The sequence below is a fragment of the Rhipicephalus microplus genome, chromosome 5 (genome assembly GCF_043290135.1).
Source record: "Rhipicephalus microplus isolate Deutch F79 chromosome 5, USDA_Rmic, whole genome shotgun sequence".
Lineage (NCBI taxonomy): Eukaryota > Metazoa > Arthropoda > Arachnida > Ixodida > Ixodidae > Rhipicephalus > Rhipicephalus microplus.
Window position 1 is genome coordinate 54,584,499 of NC_134704.1, and position 26,812 is coordinate 54,611,310.

General features: G+C 45.9%; 1 protein-coding gene across 1 annotated transcript in view; it reads right to left on the minus strand.

Annotated features, from left to right (window-relative positions):
• Nucleotides 1-23,526, minus strand: part of LOC119174528 (transketolase) — a 57,569-nt gene extending 34,043 nt beyond the window's left edge. Inside the window, exon 1 of the mRNA XM_037425476.2 lies at nucleotides 23,317-23,526. Coding sequence (XP_037281373.2) covers nucleotides 23,317-23,417 — 101 coding nt within the window. The 5' untranslated portion in view covers nucleotides 23,418-23,526. The remainder of the gene's footprint in view (nucleotides 1-23,316) is intronic.
• Nucleotides 23,527-26,812: the final 3,286 nt, after the last annotated feature.

The window sequence follows — 26,812 nt, forward strand, 5'->3', positions numbered from 1 at the left end:
TTGTAAGCAAACTCCGGGTATGAATCATTGTTCTCTTTTACGGCGTTGCGAAATTTTTGTCTGAAACCTTCCGCTTACAACCTGTATTTCTTGAGAAGGCTCGACTTTACCTCACTGTACTCGTCAGCCTCCTCTTTCGTGAGGCGCGCGATTACTTCTGAGGCCTCCCCCGGAAGTAGGGACAACAAGCGTTGAGGCCACGTATCCTGGCTGAAACCTTGCCTTTCACAAGTTCTCTCAAAGTTGACGAGAAACAGCCCAATGTCCTCCCCTAGCTTGTACGATCTCATTAGGTCCGTCATTTTGAACCTGACCCGCTCTGCTGTACCGGATGCCTCGCTGCCTCCTGTTCTACTATTATGGCTAATCTCTAGCTCGAGGCGCTTCATTTCAAGCTCGTGCTTTCGCATCTTATCTGCCTCGGCTTCTGCCGCTTTCCTTTCGGCCTCGGCCGCCTTTCTTTCGGCCTCGGCCGCGGCCGCCTTTCTTTCGGCCTCTGCCGCTTGCCTCTCCTGAATCTCCTCGACACATTCTGACAGCTCGTCATCCTCCGCCCCCAATGCGAGAATCGCCTCTATCAGCTCTGGCTTTCTTTGAGAGTCCAACACCTCCAGATTCAACTCCCTTGCAAGAAGCAACAACATGGACTTTCGCAGGGATTTCAGATTCATGGCTGCCTCCAGTACCGCTGTCTCTGTTCCACAAAGATTCCTGTCCTGCAACTAATTAACCTTGACGGCAACGACAGCTCTAGATACCTGCCTTGCCTCAAGTTTTCCGTTAACTTAGTCTACAAATAAAGCTTCAAAAGCTCTTATACGGAATCCTGCCCTGCCACTGTTAACCTTGACGCCACTGACAGAAAGAGCTTAACCAAGCTATCACACGATTTCTGCCTGACGCAAGTTACCTGTTAACCCAATGACCAAGACAGCCCCTCTCTACCAGCTTTTACTTAACACATAGAGTAAATGCCTGGTAAAATTTAACAGAGAAAGCCGGCACTCACCCAGTTCGCAGTCATGTCTCCGGCGTCGTGCCTCTCAGAAGTGCCGTTCGATTCCCTTTGGAAGTCGATGAGCTCGTGTAATCCTTCTCCTGTCGTCCTGTTGTTGAACTTCGGGCTCACTCCGTCCAGTGGTCGCTTTCGGGGTTATCAGCATCCCGCCGCTGCCATCCAGTTGTTGGGACTCCGGGTCCTGCCGGTCTCGTTTTCGGTAGCTGGCCCCGTCGCAGGATCCATCGTCCAACAATTCAGCGAGAAGAAGCGCCCGAACGAACAACAGAGATTTATTTACATGTGGAGAAGTGGTCAACTGACCCAAAGAGAGAAGAGTGCGTGCAATACAAAACGTCTTCGGCATTTTATAGCACCGCGCCGTTGACGCTGGGCGCCTTGTCCGCATCGTCAGCCAATACGGTGTCGCCGGCACCTCGGCCACGAGGGAGGGGAAAACACCTCTCACAACACAAGGAGTGGCACAACCCAACACGAGGTCCATATATGGTCCCGGCGCCCCAAAATGTTACCAAATATGGTCACGAACGCACAGCAGACCCCGTAGCTCTCCCGGCGAGGAGGAACCCGAATGGGGAGGTGGGGGTGGACGACACCGTCAGGTCAAGAACCGGTTCTCCCCCAAACTCTCCCTGCTTGGCTCCCCAGGGCCGGTCGTAACAGTCTCTCGCGCGGGGGGGTGAAGATCTCGATGGGCTGAGGTTTGCAGCCACTGTCCGGAGAGATCAGCGCCGGCAGTCGGTTTGGTGACGACCGTCTTTGATGAAGTAGAGGGCAACACCTGCTTCATTGAGGGCTCAACAGACGTCACATACGCACATGAAAACACAACTACTCAGCCGGTGAGCGCCGGACAATTCCGCCAAACTCCACCAGGCAATTTTCCCCTTTAACTGATATTAAAGGAAATACACAATTTATTCAAAATGTTACTCACACTTTAAGGTGACACAAAACAACAACACTGGAAGCACACCGAACCCGAAACCCTGGATAGCCGTGTCTTCAACGTTTTCAAACAAGTACACCTAAAAGAGTAAAAAAACAATCACTAGCTCTTGTCTAGGTCAGGAAAAAAAATGCCAGAGTTCTCGAGACATCCTCTCGCGTCAGGGGCATCGACTTAAGCCATCAGCGTTGCCATGGAGTACACCCTTTTTGTAGCGTATTTCAAACGTATATTGTTGCAAAACGAGGCTCCAACGCAGCAGGCGGCCGTTCTTAGAGGACATGGTCTGTAGCCAGGTGAGAGGACAGTGGTCCACTTCCACAATGAACTTGCTTCCGGCAATATAACAAGCCAGTTTCTGGACTGCCCAAACCAAGCACGCACATTCCTTTTCACTAGCGCTGTAAACCTGCTCGCGAAGGGTGAGTTTCCGGCTAACATATAGGACGGGATGCTCTTGATCCCCCTCATCCCTTTGACTAAGAACTGCCCCCATGCCTCTATCACTAGCGTCGCATTGGACTATGAAAGGCCTCGAGTAGTCCGGTGAACTAAGCAAAGGTTGGCTCGACAAGGCCGCTTTCAAAACGCGGAAAGCCTTTTCTTTCTCCTCATCCCACTCGACCCTCTGGGGCTCGGTCTTGCGCAACGCGTCAGTAAGAGTGCTGGCAATGTCGGAATATCTAGGGATGTACTTACGATAGTAACCAGCTATTCCAAGAAAAGCCCGAATATCGGTTTTCGTTCGGGGCTGGGGAAAGTCTCGGATAGCTGCCACTTTCATTTCAGAGGGACGGCGATGCCCTCGACCGATAACATGCCCGAGATAGAGTACCTCTGCTTGTGCTAGCTGACACTTGGGCGCCTTTACCGTTAAACCTGCTTCGCGTAGGCGTGTCAGTACTGCTCTCAAATGCGTCAAGTGTTCTGGCCAGGACGAGGAAAACACGGCGACGTCGTCCAAGTAAGGCAATGCGAAGTCCTCTTGACCACGCAAAACCTTATCCATCAAGTTGGAAAAACAGTAAGGCGCGTTCTTTAGGCCGAAACTCAACACTTTAGGGCGGAATGTCCCCAATGGTGAAATAAATGCAGCATACCGGCTCGCCCTCTCGGTGAGCGGCACCTGCCAGTAACCTCTCACTAGGTCTAGCGTTGAGATAAATTGCGCGCTGCTTACCCTCTCGACGCGTTCTTCAATGTGGGGAATTGGGTATGTCTGATCCTTGGTGATGAGGTTTAACTTACGATAGTCTACGCAAGGACGCGGATCTTTGCCGGGTACCTCCACGAGAATTAACGGGGAAGTGTAATCACTTTCACACGGCTCAATCACACCCAATTCCAGCATCCTGTTAACCTCTGCTTTATTAGCTCAAGCCGGCGAGGTGACACCCGATACGTCTTAGATCTTACCGGTTCCGACGAGGTAAGCTCTATGTCATGAGTGAGAACGGATGTCCGGCCTGGCTCGCTTACAAATCTGTCATGAAACTCGGTCAAAAGACCACGCAATTCCTGCTTCTGCTTCGTTGTCAGTTGTGACTTTGATACTAAATCCTCAACTTTTTTTTCGATCGGGACTTCGTCCGATTCGGGAGCTAATTCAGGGATTTCTGCCGGAACCTCTTCCGGAACATTTAAAGTCATGTTCACGATGGCTTCCCTCTCTTTGTAGGGTTTGAGTAAGTTGCTATGATACACCTGGTGTGCCTTACGACTTCCTGGTAATTTTACCACATAGTTGGTGTCAGACAATTTTCGAGTAATTTCGGCCGGGCCGACCCATTGCACTTCAAGCTTATTCTTTTGGGAGGGCCTCAACAACATGACCCTGTCTCCTACAGCAAAGTGTCGTGCTTTAGCGGTCCGATCGTAGTAAAGCTTAGCCTTCTGCTGTGCTTTGGTCATCGCACTCTCGGTCAGTTCTTGGGCTTTTGTTAGACGATCCAATAAGGTGAGGACATATTCCACTACTACAGGATCATCACCCTGACCTTCCCACGACTCTCTCAGCATACGAAGAGGAGACCGCAGTCTGCGGCCGTAAACAAGTTCCGCTGGCGTAAACCCTGTTGTCTCATGTGGTGCAGTTCTTAGTGCAAGCATCGTTGCAGGTAAGCACATTTCCCAGTCAGTTTTTCGTTCAAAACATAAGGCTCTTAACACTCGCTTCATCACGGAGTGAAGCTTTTCTATAGAGTTCGACTGCGGATGGTACACTGAACTATGCAATAATTTCACGCCACACCGCTCTAGAAAGGTTGTCGTTAAGGCACTCGTGAAAATGGTGCCCTGGTCTGATTGTATCTCGGCAGGAAAGCCTACCCGGGCAAACACGGACAGAAGTGCGTTCACTACTTCGACGGAACTTAGCTCTTTTAGCGGGACCGCCTCTGGAAATTTAGTAGCTGGGCAGATTAAGGTCAGGATGTGACGGTAGCCTGAAGTTGTCTTGGGCAAAGGACCTACTGTGTCAATTACCAACCGACGAAAGGGTTCCGTGATTACGGGTACCAGCTTCATTGGAAATTTCGCCTTATCTCCCGGCTTACCCACTCGCTGACACACATCGCAAGATTTTACAAACCTCTCTACATCTTTAAAGCATCCAGGCCAGTAGTATTCCTGTAAGAGACGATTTTTCGTCTTCTTTACGCCTAAGTGGCCTGACCATGATTCTCCATGCACCAAACTAAGCAAATCCTGACGATACGCCTGAGGTACGACTACCTGGTCAAATTCTACTCCTCGCCTATCTAGATATTTTCGATAGAGTATGCCGCTCCTCTCTTGGAATCTCACATTTCGTTTGGCGATTCCCTCTTTCGAACTGTCCTGTAATTGCTTAAGCGTTGGGTCACCCTTTTGTTCGGTTATTAATGAAGCGGGGCTAACCTGCAGCAGCCGACTGAAATTATCCGAAGTTGGCATGACACACAACTCCTTTGTAGTTCCTAGTACCTGGAATGTGTCACCCTCTGTGCTATCCTCTGTACTACCGGGAATCGGCTTGGGAGCAATGGCATTCTCTATTTGCTCGGTCAACGAGGCGTAATTGACCTCTTCCAATTCGGGAGGAGGTTCAACGTCGCCTTTAGGAATGGTTGCCTCCGCGACTACGGCTTCTGCAGCCTGTTCTCGCACAAGTCGATTTGTTTCCGTGGTGTCCAACTCGCAACCAGGCCCGTTGTCGATTTGAGGCTTCTTTGCCTCAGTGAATGTTGCTCTCGCAGCCAGCGCACGTGCCTTTGATCTAGTCAGTGCCTGCACTATGCCTTCTCCCAACGTTAGACCTTTCTCCTTCAGCATTTGATTTGACTTATTTGAAAATAAGTAAGGATACTGAGGGGGTAGATATGGCGATACCGCGGCTTCTGTTTCCAATGTTCCAAATGCGCCTTTAAGGACAACTTTAGCTACGGGAAGGCACTGACTGTTTGCTTCTACGGCTTGTCTAATCCAGGCACAGTCTCCTGAATACTGTCCGGACTGAACAAAAGACGGATGAACTACGTCCATAGTGGCTGCGGAGTCTCTAAGAACCCGACACTGCTTGCCGTTCACGGTAAGGTCGTACATATAGGGCTCTAACAACTTCATGTTCTCGTCGGCTTCATTTATAGATAAAAAGGCCACCTTTTCTTTCGGGCAGTCTTTCGCGAAGTGCCCTGTTTCGTGGCAATTGAAACAAGCAGCAGGTTTTCTCGCCTCAAATTTCCTTTTGCTTGCCTCTGCCGACGCCCCATGGTTAGATGAATTGTTTTCCTCACCCTTTTGTGCGAGACTTGTCGGTTGTTTTCTAAACGGCGCCTTATTCGGCCGTAGGAATTTTTCCCTTTTAGGCTCGCTGTTTGCCCCGAGGGCGCGGCGCGTAACGAATTCTTCAGCGAGCTCTGCGGCTTTCGTTACTGTGTTCACGTCCGGTCTATCCTGCACCCAGAACCTCACCTTTTCTGGTAACCTTTGATAGAATTGTTCCAGACCGATACACTCGAGCACCTTGTCATGATTCCCATACGCCTTTGCCTCTTTGAGCCACTCCCCCATGTTGGCCATTAACTTGTAAGCAAACTCCGGGTATGAATCATTGTTCTCTTTTACGGCGTTGCGAAATTTTTGTCTGAAACCTTCCGCTTACAACCTGTATTTCTTGAGAAGGCTCGACTTTACCTCACTGTACTCGTCAGCCTCCTCTTTCGTGAGGCGCGCGATTACTTCTGAGGCCTCCCCCGGAAGTAGGGACAACAAGCGTTGAGGCCACGTATCCTGGCTGAAACCTTGCCTTTCACAAGTTCTCTCAAAGTTGACGAGAAACAGCCCAATGTCCTCCCCTAGCTTGTACGATCTCATTAGGTCCGTCATTTTGAACCTGACCCGCTCTGCTGTACCGGATGCCTCGCTGCCTCCTGTTCTACTATTATGGCTAATCTCTAGCTCGAGGCGCTTCATTTCAAGCTCGTGCTTTCGCATCTTATCTGCCTCGGCTTCTGCCGCTTTCCTTTCGGCCTCGGCCGCCTTTCTTTCGGCCTCGGCCGCGGCCGCCTTTCTTTCGGCCTCTGCCGCTTGCCTCTCCTGAATCTCCTCGACACATTCTGACAGCTCGTCATCCTCCGCCCCCAATGCGAGAATCGCCTCTATCAGCTCTGGCTTTCTTTGAGAGTCCAACACCTCCAGATTCAACTCCCTTGCAAGAAGCAACAACATGGACTTTCGCAGGGATTTCAGATTCATGGCTGCCTCCAGTACCGCTGTCTCTGTTCCACAAAGATTCCTGTCCTGCAACTAATTAACCTTGACGGCAACGACAGCTCTAGATACCTGCCTTGCCTCAAGTTTTCCGTTAACTTAGTCTACAAATAAAGCTTCAAAAGCTCTTACACGGAATCCTGCCCTGCCACTGTTAACCTTGACGCCACTGACAGAAAGAGCTTAACCAAGCTATCACACGATTTCTGCCTGACGCAAGTTACCTGTTAACCCAATGACCAAGACAGCCCCTCTCTACCAGCTTTTACTTAACACATAGAGTAAATGCCTGGTAAAATTTAACAGAGAAAGCCGGCACTCACCCAGTTCGCAGTCATGTCTCCGGCGTCGTGCCTCTCAGAAGTGCCGTTCGATTCCCTTTGGAAGTCGATGAGCTCGTGTAATCCTTCTCCTGTCGTCCTGTTGTTGAACTTCGGGCTCACTCCGTCCAGTGGTCGCTTTCGGGGTTATCAGCATCCCGCCGCTGCCATCCAGTTGTTGGGACTCCGGGTCCTGCCGGTCTCGTTTTCGGTAGCTGGCCCCGTCGCAGGATCCATCGTCCAACAATTCAGCGAGAAGAAGCGCCCGAACGAACAACAGAGATTTATTTACATGTGGAGAAGTGGTCAACTGACCCAAAGAGAGAAGAGTGCGTGCAATACAAAACGTCTTCGGCATTTTATAGCACCGCGCCGTTGACGCTGGGCGCCTTGTCCGCATCGTCAGCCAATACGGTGTCGCCGGCACCTCGGCCACGAGGGAGGGGAAAACACCTCTCACAACACAAGGAGTGGCACAACCCAACACGAGGTCCATATATGGTCCCGGCGCCCCAAAATGTTACCAAATATGGTCACGAACGCACAGCAGACCCCGTAGCTCTCCCGGCGAGGAGGAACCCGAATGGGGAGGTGGGGGTGGACGACACCGTCAGGTCAAGAACCGGTTCTCCCCCAAACTCTCCCTGCTTGGCTCCCCAGGGCCGGTCGTAACAGTCTCTCGCGCGGGGGGGTGAAGATCTCGATGGGCTGAGGTTTGCAGCCACTGTCCGGAGAGATCAGCGCCGGCAGTCGGTTTGGTGACGACCGTCTTTGATGAAGTAGAGGGCAACACCTGCTTCATTGAGGGCTCAACAGACGTCACATACGCACATGAAAACACAACTACTCAGCCGAATATGTCAGAGCAGCGTTAACACCGAGCACACGAGGAATAGGAAGCGGTCGTGTGCTTTTTTGAGCAGCTGTAAGATAAATTAAATAAATATTACGTTGCATAATAAATTGATTGATTTATTGATTAATATGTGGGGTTTAACGTCCCAAAACCGGTTACCTTATGGTTATGAGAGACGCCGTAGTGGAGGGCTCCGGAAATTTCGACCACCAGCGGGTTCTTTAACGTGCACCCAAATCTGAGCACACGGGCCTACAACATTTACGCCTCCATCAGAAATGCAGCCACCGCAGCCGGGATTCGATCCCGCGACCTGCAGGTTAGCAGCCGAGTACCTTAGCCACTAGACTACCGCGGCGGGGCTACGTTGCATAATAAAGAAAATAACTAACGACCAACCTACACAACGAGCCCTGACAACTTTTTCGCTTTGCTGATGAAGGGCTCAAGTATTCGAAATCGTCTCGAAATCGGAAACGCCATGATCAGTACCGACGCACCGGAGCTCGTTTTGGAAGAGAAATTGAAAAAGGACCAGAGATTTGGGACTATGCATGGGAGAGGCGTTTGTCTTGCAGTGGACGTAGTCAAGCTGATGATGATGATGATGATACTTTCTTAGCCGAACAAACGAAAGCGAGTTCCTCAGAGTGCGTGAAGCTTCAGTAACATCATGGGTTGCAATTGAAAGAGAGCCGTTCAACAGGCATATAAAACATGTATCAAATGAGAAAAAGGCTTTTCCACACTCAGGAGCTAGGGGCCACACCAGGCCCCCGCCCACCTGCTATCCTCTTTCCGACCTTTTTCCCCACCCCCGTACAGGGTAGCAAACCAGTTCGTCTAGGTTAACCTCTCTGTCTCTTCCTTTTAATTATTTCTCTCTCTCTCTCCTTTCCAAAATTTTTTCTCCATGGCATAGAGAGCGGGAAACGACCATTTTAATGGGGTGCCCTCCCCGAAGTAATGGAGGCTTTGCAACTCCGCTGGTACTGGACGGATTTTAGAAATATTTTTGCAGCGATGAATTCGTGAGCCAATAAGCTTTTCTTAGCGAATCCATTGCATGGCTACTTGGGAAAATGCACGCCTCTTCAACACAGAAAGGAATGCATATAGTGTCGATGGATTTGGCCCGTATACGAGCGGTATTTCTTAAGGGGCCCCGTTGCGAGGCTTGTGCTGGCTGGTGTTGAGCGAGGCTGCCGCTCAAAAGTGAATACGAATCCGCAAATAAAACTTATCTAAAACAAAATGTTTAAAAGCGTATCTCATCCACGCGTATTATATTCTAAAATAAAAGTCCACTCACCTTCCAAACGGTAAAAGAAAAAAAAAACAGACGGCATAACAGCAAAACAGCTTGGCAGGCAACTGTCGCTTGCCTGCCAAGCTTAGCGGCCATTGGTTATTTCTTACGCTTGGTAGAACTGTACATCGACGCAGAAGGTTCCAGTGTGAAATAAAACACGTTTCTGTGCAATCACAAATAATAAATAGCTTATGTGCTCTTTTAGTACCAAATCTACCATTTCAACGTGAAGTCAGAAGCGTCTTCGAGGTATACATACAGATCCAAGTAAAGTTTGAAGTTCACATATCCCGGCATTCCCTTGCATTCAACAGCTCACTGGCGCCAGATTTCCCTCTAGGTTTTTTGTGAGAAACTCGGTGTTGAACCCCAACCATTACTATTATACTACGGTCTGAAAGTCGTTTGACTCGGGACAGGCATGTAAAGTACTGAAGTATTAAAGAAGTAGTACTTACCCATGACGCGCCCCGTGAAATGCGCTACTCAGATGTCGCATTCATGCACAGATGTGTTATAACATAACAGAGCTTATGAATAGGAGGTCTCATGTAACGTTCGTCATGGAAATAGGGTCTCTGAGAAGTATACAGAGAGTTAGACTTCCAGTAAATGCAGTCATGTGTACAGCTGCCGGTTTAGTACTCGGGCTTCTTTGCATTTATTTATTTATTTATTTATTTATTGGTACCCTCAGGGCTTACAAGAAGCATTGTAGAGGGGAGGGGCTGAAGTAAATGAAAACACTATAAGGAATACACAGAAAAAGTGGCACTAAGAGATAGAGCACAAAAGGAAACAAACTAGATAAGTTTATACATGAACTAACAAAAGAAAATAGGACGAAAAAATACACTTTGACGTCGCAATCACAGTGAATGTCAGTGCATGTTGCACAAAAAATAATCGACTGATGCCTTTTCAATACACATGTTCAAAAAAAAAAAAAAAATAAAATACACATGTTCAAAAAAAAAAATATACATGAAAAAGCAAATTTTATCGAGTTACACACACAAAAAGAAAACATCAGTGCAAGGCAAAAAAAAAAAAAAAAAAAAAATTTGTTGAGATCAAGACCTGTACAGAGATAGGTGGTAAAGAAGTAAATTGCAGTTTCAGTGTGTTGTAAATGCATTTGTGAACGTGATGCAGCTTTATAGCGTGTTCGTTAATGCTTTCCGGAAACGGTCAGGGTCTCTGATTGCGACTAGTGACGCAGGCAGGTGATTCCATTCATAAGATGTTTTTGGCAAGAATGAATATGAGTAGGTGACTGTGCGCTGTGATGGTACGTGAACTTTGAAAGGGTGGTCGACACGTGGGGAGATATAGGATGCGGATGTGATGTATCGGGACTTCAACTCATTGTTATGATAATATATTTTATGAAAAAGGCAAAGACGGGATAACCTCCTACGAGAAGAAAGAAGGGGAATGCCAAGTGTTCGTTTCATGTCAGTGACACTGGCAGTTCGATGGTAGTTGTGAAGGATGAAACGGACCGCTCGATTTTGCACATTTTCAATTATGTTTGTCAGACTAGCATGACCAGGATCCCATATGGAGCATGCGTATTCAAGGTTAGACCTAACATAAGTAATGTACAGCTGTTGCTTTAACTTCGGGGGAGCTAAGGAAAAATTACGTTTTAAATAACCAAGCATGCGGTTAGCTTTCGATGTAATGTATTCTATGTGTCTTTTCCATGAGAGATTGTTAGTAATATGCACACCAAGATATTTATAGGATATTACTTGATCAAGTGAAGTATTATTCAGTAAATAATTAGGGCATGCTGAAATACTACGGGAAATTCTCATTGTTTTGCATTTAGACGTGTTAAGGTCCATAACCCAGAGCTTACACCATGTCGAAATGTTATTAAGATCATTCTGCAGTGTTAGGGTATCATTAGGGCCTTCAATCTTGCGATATAAAACACAATCATCGGCAAATAAACAGATGGAACTTGTGATTTGGTTAGGAAGATCATTGATGTATATTAAAAAAAGTAATGGTGCTAAAACAGAGCCCTGAGGTACGCCTGAGTCAACCGGTACTTCAGGAGAGTTTTTATCATTAATGCTGACATATTGCGTTCGGTTGGATAGAAACTCTCGAATCCAATTGAAAACCAGGGGATCAATGCTTAACTGGCTGAGTTTAAATAAGAGTAAGCGGTGACTGACGCGGTCAAAAGCCTTGGCGAAATCTAAAAATATGCAGTCTACTGTAAAACCATTGTCTAGAAATGCGTGAAGATCATTGCAAAATGTTGCTAGCTGTGTTTCGCATGAGAATGTCTTACGAAACCCATGCTGACTACTATGAAAGAACTTATTCGATTCTAAAAAATTGACCAGATGGGAGAAAATGACGTGTTCGAATATCTTACAAGGAATTGAAGTCAGGGAAATAGGTCTATAGTTTTGAGGGTTGTGTGTGTCACCGGATTTATGAAGTGGTATCACCTTGCCTGTTTTCCAGTCTTTAGGTAAGGAACTACTGTTCAGTGATTTCGTGAAAATAAGGTTTAGTAGGATGGAACTATATTCGGCGGTAGCCTGCAAAAATTTCGACGTGATGCCATCAATACCGCACGAGGACGATCTCTTTAAATTGTTAATGATGGAGCGGATACCAGACGAGTCAAGTAAAATGGGTTCCATGGGAACGTAGCTAGGCGCAGTGAAACGTGGACAGATGTCAGGGTGAGTAGCACAAAATGAACGGGCAAAAACAGTGTTAAGTGTGGAAGCGCACTGGCTGCTTGGGATTGACTCGCCAGATTTATCAGTAAGAGCTATAGTTAGATTATCCCGGTTTCTCACGACATTCCAAAAGCGTTTTGGGTTGCTTTGGAGCAATGACGGAAGTGTATTATTATAAAATTTAAACTTAGTTTCTTTTAATGCACTGGAGTATGCTTTTGCCGCGGTTGTATAAGTGGACCACTTATCAGCAGATGACGATTTCTTGGCGGCACGAAAGAGCCTTTTTTTTTTGTTAGACAGCCGGTTGAGGTACCTTGAATACCATGGCGCGTTGGATGAATGATAAACCTTCCTTACAGGGATATGCTTTTTTATTAGATGCAGTGCTTTGTCTTTGAAACACGTCCATATTTTCTCGACCGTAGCATCATTGTAAGAAAGACAAAAGCTGTCGAGAAATGAGGAAAGCTCGGTGTTGATAGCCTCAAAGTTGGTCTTATTGTAATCCTTTATAAGTTTAAAGCGATTGCTCCTTCTATTCCTCGGTACAGAAATGGAAAAATGTAGCACGTCATGGTCACTCAACCCTGGCAAGTGAGTTATTTCAGATGCAATATCTGGTGATGAGGTGAGTATCAAATCTAGTAGGTGTGATGTGCTAGGAGTAACACGGGTGGGAATACGCACTAATTGAGATAGATTGTAATCCAAACAAGTGGTTAGGAAATAACTCGTTTCAGCTGAAGCAGGCTCTGCAAACGGGCATGGATGAGACCATTGGATTGATGGAAAATTAAAATCTCCTAGAAGAAAAACTGGAATACCGGGAGTTAATGCCGAAATATGACTTAGGCAATCATGTAATTCTTCGCAGAAAGAGCCGTTGGAATTAGGCGGGCGATAGCAAATGCCAAAAACAATTTTTTGAAAACAAATCGTCACGTAGCACCAGACAATTTCTAATCTACAAGGGATTTTCAGAAGTGTACATTGAAAACACTCATTCACAGCAATAAGGACCCCACCACCCCTTCTTTCGGAGCGATCACATCGATGTACAGTGAAAGTTTTGTGGCACTGAAAAAGCTCACTTGTTGCAATTTGATCGGAAAGCCAGGTTTCAGACAAAAGAATTATGTCAGCATCCGTGTCATTAATTAAAGCACTTAGGCGGTCTCTTTTCGGAATAAGGCTGCGAATATTAGCATACAGGATTGAAAGCTCCGATGGTGAAGATGAGCCACCACCCCTCACACTGTCCTAGCTAGTGTTAGAATAAGGACGACCTGATCTGGTCGCCCTAGGGCTAGAGGAAACGGCAACTTGTGGGGAAGGTGCCTCGCAGACGACGTTGGTGCGAGCATCATACACATAGCATTTATTTTGTGCATATAATTTTTTGTACCGCAACTTAAACGGTTTTTTTAAAGCAATGCCAAACTCTGTCAGCTTTTTACGAGCTTCACGAGTTGATACAGAGAAGTCTTCAGAAAGGCCAATGCCACTACCTCGTAAAATAGATTTCTTAGACAGTAGTAGCATTTTTGACTTGGAATTTGAAAATTTAGCAATGAGGGGTCTATTTTTACCTGCCAAGTATCTGCCTATTCGGTGTGCTCGTGCTATGTCATCGGGTGATAAGCGAACATCCAACCTGTCACGGGCCATCGTGATAATTTTTTCTTCTGACTGGTGCGCTTTCTCGTCTGGCACGTCAGGTAAGCCATAAAATAGCACATTATCACGTCGAGACCGATCTTCAGCCTCGTCAAGCCGGGCTTGTAGATCAATTGTCTCTTGTTCCACGCGAATTAGTGATTGGCGCGTGATAGATAGTTCTTGCTGTACATTTGGAAGATCGCTAATCCGTTTTTCTACTGTTTGTAGCCGTACGGTAATGTCAGCCACAGCAGTTGCAACTGTCTCATGGGAAACCTTAAGATCAGACAATGCCTGTGACATGCTCGATTGGTTAGTCTCGATTCTAATACAACGCTCATTTGTCTCTTTAACCAACTGAATTAGTTCCGTTAGGGTCTTGTCAGGCCCAGGGTTTTCCTCAATGTCCCCACAAAGCATAAGCAGCAAAGAAGAAAAAGGTTCAAGCAATGCTTCTGGGCACGGAAGCACAATCGCAAATCGGTCACTAGTCTTGTAACATTTGCAAGGCAAGAGAAAGGAATCACCAACCTGCACAACAAGAAAGATGTGCCGTAAGTTCTTCATTCTGTCTGTGCATCCGTGCCCACTGGCGGGGTGGCAAGTGGCGTGTGCTTTTAAACCATCCACTATCAGTCGTGACGATGTCACTGACGTTGTACTGCGTGGCTCATGGAAAGGGCAAGCCGTGGCGCTGTTGAGAAGACTGGGCGCGGCGCTTTCAAACACGCATGAAGAATCGGTGGCTGCGCAGATGACATCCACGTACGCCGAAGTCGAGCCGCAAAACGGAATTTCGACCGCGGGAAGCGATCGATGATCCAAGGGATGGCTTGCAAGAACGCCCACAATCTGCACAACAAGAAAGATGTGCCGTAAGTTCTTCATTCTGTCTGTGCATCCGTGCCCACTGGCGGGGTGGCAAGTGGCGTGTGCTTTTAAACCATCCACTATCAGTCGTGACGATGTCACTGACGTTGTACTGCGTGGCTCATGGAAAGGGCAAGCCGTGGCGCTGTTGAGAAGACTGGGCGCGGCGCTTTCAAACACGCATGAAGAATCGGTGGCTGCGCAGATGACATCCACGTACGCCGAAGTCGAGCCGCAAAACGGAATTTCGACCGCGGGAAGCGATCGATGATCCAAGGGATGGCTTGCAAGAACGCCCACAATCTGCACAACAAGAAAGATGTGCCGTAAGTTCTTCATTCTGTCTGTGCATCCGTGCCCACGCATTGTTTCAAGAGGCTACGCCATACATTTGAGTCACTAAGAACTAACTATAAGCTTAAGCTATGACGTATCTGTACGAGCATGTAGCACACATCTTCCAAGAAAACTCAGCGTGCAACAAGCACAACCGGTTCCGGAAATGGCGGTATTACACGCTGTACACAGCTTTCACTGGGTGACAGGTTGATTGCAGTCCTCCTAGTAGGCCATCGCGATGCTCTATAGTTGCGACAGACAATTTTCGGCCAGTTAATGTCAAATAGGCTGAGCAGTTAGCCTGGGCGTGCGTCCAGTTGATTGACCATATACCCCTTCCGCATTCACGGAACATTCTTTCAATCGCAACGGCAAACGTCAGGAATATTGGGGGCGAAGAGCCCTATCCCATGGGTCGTGAGTCCGCGATGTATGTAGTAGTCGTCGTAGTAGTAGGTAGCCACCTCCACGGCAGGACTATAGAGGAGCGGCACGCGCGAACTCATCTGGATTGAGGAGGAAACCCGCGCACATTAAACATAAATAAAAGAAGATAGTCGCGCCTGATGAAAGAACTTACAGAGACGAGTATTGGTGACTTAATCTTCAATAAAGTATGCCTTGAATTTGATGGTTACTAAAAAAAAGCTAGTATCAGAAGGACGCCCTGTGAGCACTGTCTGACCAGAAATGTTTGCCACGTTAGACTCGCTGGGCGTAACCTCCGTGGCTTTAGCAACGTTTAGCAAGGGTTGGGCCACAGTGCCACGATATAGTGAACTAGTATATATCCGTGAACTAGATGCGGTGGGAAGTAGGCACGAAACAACGCAGGCTGTAAGAAAGTGCGCGAGTGCCACCTCTAGTTTAGTCCTTGGAATGTCCGCTGGATGGCGGTGCTTCTATATGCGGAATATATATGATGAAAAGATGCGACATGGCGGTACTAGGAGTGTTCACTAGATGGACGGACGGACGGATGGGCGGACAGACAGACGCACAGACAGATGTACAAATGGATGGACGGACGCATATACGGACGGACGGACGGACGGAGAGACGCGCGGACGGTCACACGGACGGACGCACGGACGGACAGAAGCAAGAACGAACGGGTGGACAGACGCTTCGCCCCACTCGGCATCATTCATCATCGCCCCACTCATCATCAGTCGCTGGAAACAATAATTTCATTTTACCCATCGTTCGCACGAACTACGGCAAGTAGTCATTACATTTCTCAGCACTTGCTTTTTTTTAATTGGCTACCATCTACTCTAAAATCACTAAATACTTATATATAGGTTTCGATCTCAACTTAAGCATATTCTGTTTCATTTGTCTGATTCCGGTTCTTCACTGCTTTAGGTGTTCTCATATACGGTTGTTTCTGTCTGTCTTCTCATCTTTCCTCATTCTTGCATTCCTTTTCAGTGATTTTCCTTATTTGTCTTTATATATTTTTATTGGTTTGAGCTTTAGTATGTTTTTTACTGCAATACTGTTTATTCCTTTTGAAGTGTCTCCCACACTGTCCCTACTCTAATCGACTATGGCACATTACATATTCAATATTTTTTGTTAACGCTGTTAATAAGTTATTCTCTTACTCAATTTGAATTAGTCATTATTATTATTAATATAATATTACTAATATTATTCCATGAATTGCCAATTTACTCGTGGTATTCACTGTGTTATCATGTACAGAAGGCCCTGATTCAGTTTGTAACTACATATGGGACCTCCTTCTGTATACACCAATCATGCATTCTCTCCTCTGTTTGACGTGAAAAAGAAAACGATTCCGATTGTGATCATGCACTCCGTGGATACGTTGTGATTTTTTCCCCCCTCAGTAGCATGACGCAAGAATGTAAACGTGAGAAGAAGCACAAGCTCGATGAGCTGGCGAGGAAAGACAGCGAGATATGACCGTTTTAGGGAGGCTCACACCATACGTAAAGACTTGAGCATCAGTTCCGTGGTGAGAACATGCGTCGCTTTCATACGCCTATATTGCACAACAAAGGCAATTAAGAGGTTTGAAATAGGTCACTAAAGGAGCACAGCGAGAAAATATGCCTACTCATATAGTTTTATCTACTCCACATCGGTCCTCTAATGGTTATGGCACTCGACTTCTGACCCAAAGGTCACGGGATCGATACCGGACTCGCCGGTCACATTCGGATGTACGCGAAATGCTAGAAGCACATTAACAGTTGGATGTCAGTTCTCGAGAACACCAAATGGTCAAAAATTCCGCAGCCTTCCACAACGGCGTCCCTAATAATAATTTCTTGCTTTTGGGACGTATAACTCAGTCTTTATTATTCTCAAAGTCTTCTCTAACTTGTCCTCGGTTTCAGAAATGGGTACGAAACCGAGCGCCAGGCCAAGGTACCAATATCCCACTAGAAAAACTGAAGAATTCCCAACGGCACACTGAAAATCGAACTCGGTACCTGAAGCATCTGAAGCGGTAATCTGGCTGGGTCACCGACTCCTCACCACTGACAATCACGGTCCTAAAATACCATGGTGCGAAGTATAACACTGCATAGCTCGCTTTACCAAGACGTGATCCACTGTGCGTTCTCTCTGTAAAAATAACATAGCTTCGCCGCAAACTAAGCTTAAGGCAGCCCAAATAAATGCCGGAAGGCCCCAATCCTGGCAAAGAACGCGCTTTCAGTTGCTCCGTCCGAAACTGCGTCGGCAGTTCCGGACGGAGCAACTGTAGCAACAGTTCGGACGGAGCACAGTTCCGGACGGAGCACAGTAATTGCCGCCATCGAAGCCACACAAGCACGACCCAGACGGACTCCGCCCTTGAATCACTCATCGTTGACCAAGCGTATAACCCCGTCCTGGTTGCGTCAGTGGGCAGAGCAGGTTTGCAAGACAGCCCTTCGACGTGAGCAAAAGAAAGAAAATAGAAGAACGAACGAAGAAAGAAAGAAAGAAAGAAAGAAAGAAAGAAAGAAAGAAAGAAGACTTAAATACAGGAAGAATACTTAAAGATAGAAAGACATAAAGGCAGAAAGAAAGAGAATATAGAGATGTATCAAGCGCCCTTTCTAAACAGGCAGTGAAAAAACAGATATATTGCTGACCAGATCAGAGAAAGACAAAAACAAAAAAAAACAAAAAAACTTTCATAATAGCTTTCATTCCACAACAAGCTTGGAAGTTCGGGAAAACAAACGTAAGTTTTAACACTGAAGCAACGGTGGCCTCAAATTCCAGCTTCGCGCCCATCTATACAGGTGGTTTAAAGCCAAGACGTTTTATTGAGATAGTGTTGCTTGTCTCGGTAAGACCGTGCAACGTTCCAAAAGCTATTAATTCGCAGGGCATCGACCGGTCGGGGCCTTAGATTCGTATACTGTCACGCCCCCCCCCCCCCTTTTTACATTGAGCGGTCGAGGTAAACTGAACCACTGCTTGAGTTTCACGTTGTGGTAAAACAGGCTGATCGGTGCGACGCACAACGTCACGCATGGGACGAAAAGACAAGGCGGCGGACACGCTAACACCATCAGTTGTGTTGTTTCCAAGCCGAACCCGCTGAACGATACTTCTGCACTGATCCATTCACATAATCGATCCAAGCATCTCATACAGACAGCCACTGGATACAACTTACGGTAATTGAGCTTATGATGATTGCACTGTGTACGCGAACACGTCCACTTACGCTTTTCCCAGCGCTGAAACAGGCGTTTGTAACCTTATGACACCAAAACAATTGTCACCAAAATCAAATGACAGAATTCGACATGCATACGCAAGGTTTGATCATCGTGCCAGAACATGAGCACTATATAGCCACTGTTAATTGCACCCGGTTTCCTATTTGGCGTCTTTATTGGGCTTGTGCTGTGCTGAACGATATTAGTGGATCACGGCGTATTGGTTAAAAAAAAAAGCGTTAAGAACGCGCACGCTATCAAAACACGTAGACTACAAGACTAGGTGCATTCTGTAAGTGGCTAAGCGTAATTGCGAAATTATATATGTTATAGGGGAATACGCACGGCATTAAGCTTGATTTGTTATCCAACTTCCCTGCTTACCAACAATATATACCTCAGAATACCGAGTATATGAGGTCTATATGTTCGCGTCAAATAGAATATCCAGCACAATAATCATACTAAATACACACCATAAGTATATGGCATGTTTGCTTATTCCTTTGTTTCTCAAATGTATGCATTCGTTCGTCCAGACATTTGTATTGTATGTGTTATATGTAATGCATGCAATTGTCTTATTTCTGCTAGCTGTGGAGTTATATTGGGCCGGATTTCAGTCGAGCTGTGTTGACGGTTTTCTACCTTGTCGATTCCTATAAAGAAAATGAAGTGGGACAGAACTGAATTAAGTTCCACTCTAATAGGCTCATAATTATAGTGACGGCACATTATTTCACTAGAGCTGGCCTGTGACTCAATAAAATCTTTCCTAATGGGTAAAGAATAGATGCGGAAATTTAACGGCTTGTTTTTCTTTGTTAGACGCCATGTTAATGAGAACTAACCCACAATGATACCAAGAAAGTTATAAGGGTTGTTATTTGTAGTATTTATGATATAAATGTAAATAAAGTAAATGCACTAAAAGATAACCATAATGAGTGACTTGTTACAACAGAAACAAATCTCTGGTTGATTTGTGGTGTTTAACGTCCCAAAACCACCATATGATTATGAGAGACGCCGTAGTGGAGGGCTCCGGAAATTTCGACCACCTGGTGTTCCTTAACGTGCACCCAAATCTGAGCACACGGGCCTACAACATTTTCGCCTTCGTCGGAAATGCAGCCGCCGCAACCGGGATTCGATCCCGCGACCTGCGGGTCAGCAGCCGAGTACCTTAGCCACTAGACCACCACGGCAGGGCGAGAAACAAATCTCTGATATTGCTGAAAAAATTACGACCCTTATATGTTAAGAATAATAAAGAAATAAACCTGACGCGCCATTGTCATGAGATCATATTGCTTTAGCGCAGCCCAGTTTGAGCGTGAAGGAAACATACTATGCACTCAAGAAGGGGAAAAACAAACGACAGTGTGAGCGCTATATATGCGTTGCTGTGTGAAGAATAAAGTAGTTGTTAGTTTGGCGTCAATCTGTTTCTTTCCTCGCCTTCTTTTTTCCTTTTTTCCGTATTGTTTGCGCCAAAGAAGTTAACTTCTTTTTTGTGCTATGTACCAACTAGACCCAACGCAAGTTTTACTGAAGTTCCTTTCTAGTACAGTGGGTCCTTCTTTTTGTGTGTCTCCACCATATTCTTCCGCGGACGTCAATGCATTGCTCGACCACATCATTCATGCAACCTGCAGAGCAAGAGTGTATGGTTTTTCCCTGCGCAAAGGTTTGATTCCGGCAGATGTGAGTGCTTTGTTTGGGCCCATATGTCCCTCGTGGGCTCACACCAAGAGACTGTGTAAACTTCTACGGTCAGAGATGTGGCGACAAGTTCGTTTCTTCCGGGACTGGCTTTGGAATATGTGCCTTTACAGTGTTCCCTACTGGCTGGCTCTTAAAAAGTACCGATCTTTGATTCGGCTTGCGGGCCAGCTCATTGAAGCTAGGTGGAAATGCCTTTTAAAGGTTTTGTGCATTGCAGCAAAGAAGGACAGTCCTAGGTCCAAAATTAACGTCAAAGTAATAGGTAATGTTAGCCTGCCTGAAAATGTTTCTCGTTTGTTGTCCAAAGGGCCCAAGTTTTGCATGCCTTCCAGTATTCCTGCGCATGAATTGGTGGCTTTCAATAGAAATGTGGCTTCAAAGGCACAGCAAGTAGTGCGCGATCGATGCCTACTTGAAGGGGTGGAGTGCCTAGATAAAGCTGTGTCCAAGCAAGGAGCAAAACGCATGGATTTCAGTGTTAAACATACGTTGTCCTACTTAAGGAATAATAACCTATGTCTTTTGCAGGGAGACAAGGAAGGTGGTTTTGTTGTAGTAGAAAGGGGGGCTTTTAATGAAAAAGCGTTACAAGCAGTGACAAAAAATTTTGTAGCGGTTAAGAAAAGCGAAATTCGCGTAAAATCAAGATTCGTGGAATTTTGTAACAAGTTGGCGCTCGCGCCGCTTGCGAGAAGTATTCAGAGAAGTAAAGCCAATTGTTTAAATGTGTTTTTCACAGCTAAAACGCACAAGCCTGAAACGCCTTTTAGAACCATTATTAGTGAGTCTGGGTGTTGGCAACACAACGTAAGCCAATTTTTGCAGAAAAAGCTGGGGTGGCTAAGTGTCAACGACCCGTTCCGCACTAAGAATTCTGAAGATATAGTAAAATTTTGTTGTGGGAACGAAAAAGTGGGCTATGTTTTCTCGGTTGATGTCCAGGATTTATTTTACTCTGTACCGCAGCAAGGGTTATTGTTATCTGTGCATGAATGCATTGAAGAAAACGGTGCTATCTCGTTTCAGAACGAGGTCGGGTTGAACGTGGCGAATTTTATGAGTTTGTTAGAATTCTATCTTAAGGTCACATTTATAGTTTTTAATGACCAGCATTTTATTCAGCGTGATGGCATTTGCATCGGATCCTGTGTTGCTCCTGTACTTGTCAACATTTTTTTAGCCCATGTCGATAGGTCTCTACAAAATGTTTTTAAAGTTTTTAAGGTTTTAAGAGTTTTTAGATATGTAGATGATTTTATTGTGTTTTTAAATATTGGCTCTGACTACAGTGATACGGTGACTGATGTTTTAAATGCTTTTAAGCAACACGGACAAGGGCTCACTTTCACGCATGAGCTGCCCCAGGAAAATGTCTTACAAGCTCTTGACCTTAGTCTAGAGGTATGTTACCGGCATGTGTGTTGGGCTTACAGTCCCCGTGTACAGAAGGAGCTGTTACATTTTAAGTCGGCCCACTCGAAAGTGGTTAAAAGAGGAATAATCTCAACATGCATAGATTCAGCTCTCAGAAAGTCGTGCGCTCATAAAATGCAGGAGAGTTTTGAAAATCAGGTACGCCGTATTTTGGCTGCAGGTTACCCTATGACGCTCCTTACAGCCGTAGCTGAAGCCCTGCTTCAGAAAAGGAAAACAAGAAAGAAGGCGACATGTGAACGTGATACGTTCAGGCCTGTTGTGATACCTTATTTACATAAGGTCACACATCAACTCAAGAGAGTTGCTAACAGGCATGGGGTCTCCTTGGTATTCTCTGCGCCCAACAAACTCTTGAAGTTGTGCTCCCGCACCTGCGGTAGTAGCAAAACTGGGTGCAAAATAAAACACGGTGTCTGCTTTATTTCTTGCATCACCTGTGTGGTATATGGCATACCTCTAGTATGTGGCAGGATCTACATCGGGCAAACGGGACGTTGCATAAACGAGCGTCTTAGGGAACATGCGCAAAAAATAGTTAACAAGGTAGACAAAGGGGCACATCTTGTTGCTCACTTGCAATCCTGCATTGGATGTTCGCCACGGTTTCATGATACGATGATTCTGGGCAGGAGCAGGAATGAAGATGCAAGACTTGCTTTGGAGGCTTATCATATTAAGAAAAGCGGAGCTGACTGTATCAGTGATACTTCCGTTTCGTTGCATGCCATCGAATATGAATTTTTGCGTACACATCTTGGTTAAGATATCGTGTTCTACAAGTGTAATATGACAACACGCGTGTACATTCAGGTGTGTGGTGTGATGTGTTAAGGTTTAGGAATTTTTCGTTTTTACGTATACGATACGAAGCTGTGCGTGCGCATGCAATGTATGTGGTTTCGGCATATATATGCGTTGCTGTGTGAAGAGTAAAGTAGTTGTTAGTTTGGCGTCAATCTGTTTCTTTCCTCGCCTTCTTTTTTCCTTTTTTCCGTATTGTTTGCGCCAAAGAAGTTAACTTCTTTTTTGAGCGCTATAGTGATTGCATAGTGACTGCATAGTATCTTTCCTTCACGCTCAAACTGGGCTGCGCCAAAGCAATTTCATTTTATCGTGCACCAACCCGCCCAGTCAGCAGTACTTGTCAATTTAATTTCGTGAGATCATTTCGGCCCGTACGGGCTCGTCGATCTCACATTCGAAAAGGCCGCCACTACCTCTCGTAGCCTAATAGTATTTGCACGCGTCATCAGATGGAGACACCAGTCCACGGCGTCGCTGACTGCAATGCGAAAGCTTTTTGAGGAAAACGAGCAGACGCGCGGAACTTCGGCGGCAAGGCTGGTCCGGCCCGCCGCCAATCTATAAATAGGACGCTACTGAAGGTGTGTCTCGGAAACGATTGGGAAATTCAAAACGGAACACGTGGGCATCTCGGGGACCGGAAACCGTCGATCGCTTCCCGAGCAGACAGGCACGTGAGGCGGAAACAAGCAGATATTGTTTGCCTAACCGCACTAATAACCACAATTCGTAGCTAACAGTAGCATCAGGCACGTCTCTGCGATGTTCACCTAGGCGAAATGCATGCCACGGCTTATCACCATAGAAACGCGGGCTGGAAGCCCGGCAGGTAGCCCAGAAGCCCGGCTTGACCGACTTACCCAGAACCGCTGGTCGCTTTGATGCTAAGAATCCTAAGCTTGTTGGCTATGTCCTTGAGTTCCTGCGTCGCCTTCACATCCGGTCGATGGTAATTAGCCATTATTATAGAACTCTTGTGATCTCTCGGACACACTCCAATTTGCACCAGCCCGGCGTTTTCCGCGTTCAGAGCGTCTGTTAATTTTGTTCTGTTGTGACTGCGAGACGAATGAAGCGACTTCCCCACTGAATTGAGAAAGACATAGGGTGACACTCAGCGGTTTTTGTTGTTCACGTTACTTGTCATATTAACAAATAAACACACAATAAAACAAATCACATAATAACTTGTTATGCTCAAATTAATTCATTTTTGTGGACAATTTTTTATTTATTACGTAGTCTTTAAAATATCCATAGGCTGTGGCGCGCATGCTTTCGAATGTAGTCTCTGAGGCCACGCTTATAGAAACGAGCTTTAAAACTTCTTTGGTAGATGGCGAAAGTAGTCCTGCAAAAGTCACGTTTCGTGGCTCATTTGGCCAACTCCTCCATTCCAACTAGAGCTCCAATATCTGATAAAGCATGAAGGAAGGAAAAAAAAAAAAAAGCTCATTCCTTCCTCCGTGCTGATAAAATGTATTCCTGTTCCTCCTCGTAGCTTATTTTCTTTGGTAACGGTGTCTACGATTAAAAATGTGTGAACATTATGCGGTAACGGTGTGTACGATTAAAAATGTGTGAACATTATGCAACACCATGGATTGTTTCTTCGAAATTTATGAAAGAATTTCTGCCCGTGACATAATTTTTCGGCAGCTTGAAGGTTTTGTAGCGGAGGATCGATTGATATTCGTCGGTCATGTTCGTAGGTATGCGCACGAGGGGGTAAAAAGGGGCGCTACCCCCCCCCCCCCCCCTTCCTATAGGTGACCAAGAGAAGGGGGGCGCAATGTCAGCCCCACAAAGTGACATAATAGGGAGAGGGACGCTGCGACTTGGAGTGGTGCTGCGACGAACTTTAGCCCCACCAGAAGAGAAACCCTGCGCTCATCATTCAATGGTTCACAATTTTGTCCCGTAGTAGTGTTGCAATTGTCCCACTTCTCTTTGTATTTACATAAGAGCACGCTAAAACACAGATGACACCCATTCAACTCTGAAGGCCTTCGTGAGTCCTATAATTACTGTCGTTCGGCTTGCTTGCGCTTGCTTTCTCGAAAACTCAGCTCTCCCTCCAGTTGAAAGGATCTGTTAGCAGCACCTCCTAGGCCTTATATAGTTTACAAGATATATGAAAATTAACGTTGCTAAAACAATATGTCTGTTTTTTTTTATTAAATGGTTTACGGGAAGATTACAACTTGTCAAAAGTCTCAAAAAGGCTCTGCAACACTTTTTAAACATGGTCAGAAAACACTGCCGAGTGGTAGTCGTGGCTCCCGACAACACACGAGCCATAAATTATAGCGCCACGCGAGGCCTAGAAATCGCAATTAGTTCTCAGAGTCATATAAAAATTATTTGATCTTCTTTCAACCAATGATGTTGAATTTCGGCAAGGCGCGACAATGAAACAAATTTTGCCAAAGCGCGATTATGAAAAAAAAAAAAAACAAGAGCGCGATGCAATACTCTGCAAGCTGGCATGGGCATGATGGGAAGCTACATCTATGCGCAGCGGTGAGTGGACGACGCTTCGCTTAAATTGTCAAATACGATTTGTAAAGCTCCAACGTTGCAGCAAGTCAAGAGACCTAGCGGTCTTGAGCCTCTTTGAACCATAGAGTTTCCCACAATACTTACTAGAGGGAACTCTGGCGCTAGTGTCTATGGGAGTTGCAACGCACGGCGCTTCAGCGACCATGGGAATGATGGGTAGTATACACACATTTGTGTAATTTTCGTACTTCTGTCCTGCTTCTGGCTCCGCGTGTGTTCGTGTGGCTTGGGGCTGTTGTTTTTTCACGAAAACATAAATTAGCAAATGTTCACCGTTTGCGCTTCACAACCTTATTCTTTTAAGCTTACTATTTCGAATCAAGTCCTTAAGCTCAAAAGGGTTCGTTCTTTCTATCAAAACAAAACCGCAACCAGTAATAAACGAAGCCGCAAGTACGATTCGCCGCCCGCAAGTACGAAGACTAGGCAAATGTGTGTACTACCCATCATTCCCATGGTCGCTGAACGATCGCAGCGCCAGAGTGCCCTCTAGTTGATTTTGGGAAACTCTATGCTTTGAACAACACAGGTGCTGCTCCAGTGATTTGGACCGCGCCGCACTACCCACTCCGCGCAAAGAACGAAACTGAGACTGTGGAAACAAATCCGTAGACAGGTAGCTATCTAACGCAATCCAATCCGAAGGCTGTCACTTCCCATAATTCCCAGGGGGATTGCTGTGCTAGATCCCTCTCTAGGTAATATTGTATGAATATTGTATATTTATAAGCGCCGGTGAAACAGGATGCAGAAGTGCAGGCAAAGTCACATAGGCAATATGATGTGATGATGATCGTGTGATGATGATCATGACGGCAAAAATTATTGATGGAAGAAGAGTGACCAGCGGACATTCGGCAAACTTACCTTCCCTCCTTAAGAGCATAACCTGTACATTAAATTAGACTAGATAGATAGATAGATAGATAGATAGATAGATAGATAGATAGATAGATAGATAGATAGATAGATAGAAAGATAGATAGATAGATAGATAGATAGATAGATAGATAGATAGATAGATAGATAGATAGATAGATAGATAGATAGATAGATAGATAGATATCACAGTGACGCCTCACGTCTACGAATTTTAGGTTTCATTTCGGTTGACCATATTCTTACTGAATCTAGTCACTTACCCTTAATGACCATCGATTATCCTGCCTACGCGTGGCATGCCCGGCTCATGTCCATTTCCTCTTCTTGATTTAAACTATGATATCCTTAACCCCGGTTTGGTCCCTGATCCACTCGCTCGCTGCGTCGTCCTCAATTCAAGCTGAACCATCTTTGTGAGTCTCCATGTTTCTGCTCCATAACTAAGTACCTGCAATATGCAGTTGATATATACCTTCCTTTTGAGGGATAGGGGCAATCTACCATACACGATTTGAGAATGCTTGACAAATGTTCTCCACCCCGTTTTTATTCTTCTAGTTACTTCAATCTCGTGGCTAGGCTCCACAGGCTAGTCTTTTACAACTTCAAGTGATCTGTAACCTGTCTCGAAGCGCGGTTCTCTTCCGAGGTTGTTGTACATTACTTCCGTTTTCTGCAGTTTAATCTTAAGACCTACCTTGCTGCTCTCCTTGTCTCACTCCGTAATTAGGAGTTGCAATTCGTCCCCCGAGTTACTCAGCAATGCAATGTTATCGGCAAAGCGCAGGTTACTAAGGTACTCTCCACGAATTCTCCCCACTCTAGGCGTCTGAAAACCTCCACGCACGCGGTAAATAGCATTGGCGAGATTGTGCCCCCCTGCCTTACACCATTCTTGATTTGTATTTTGTT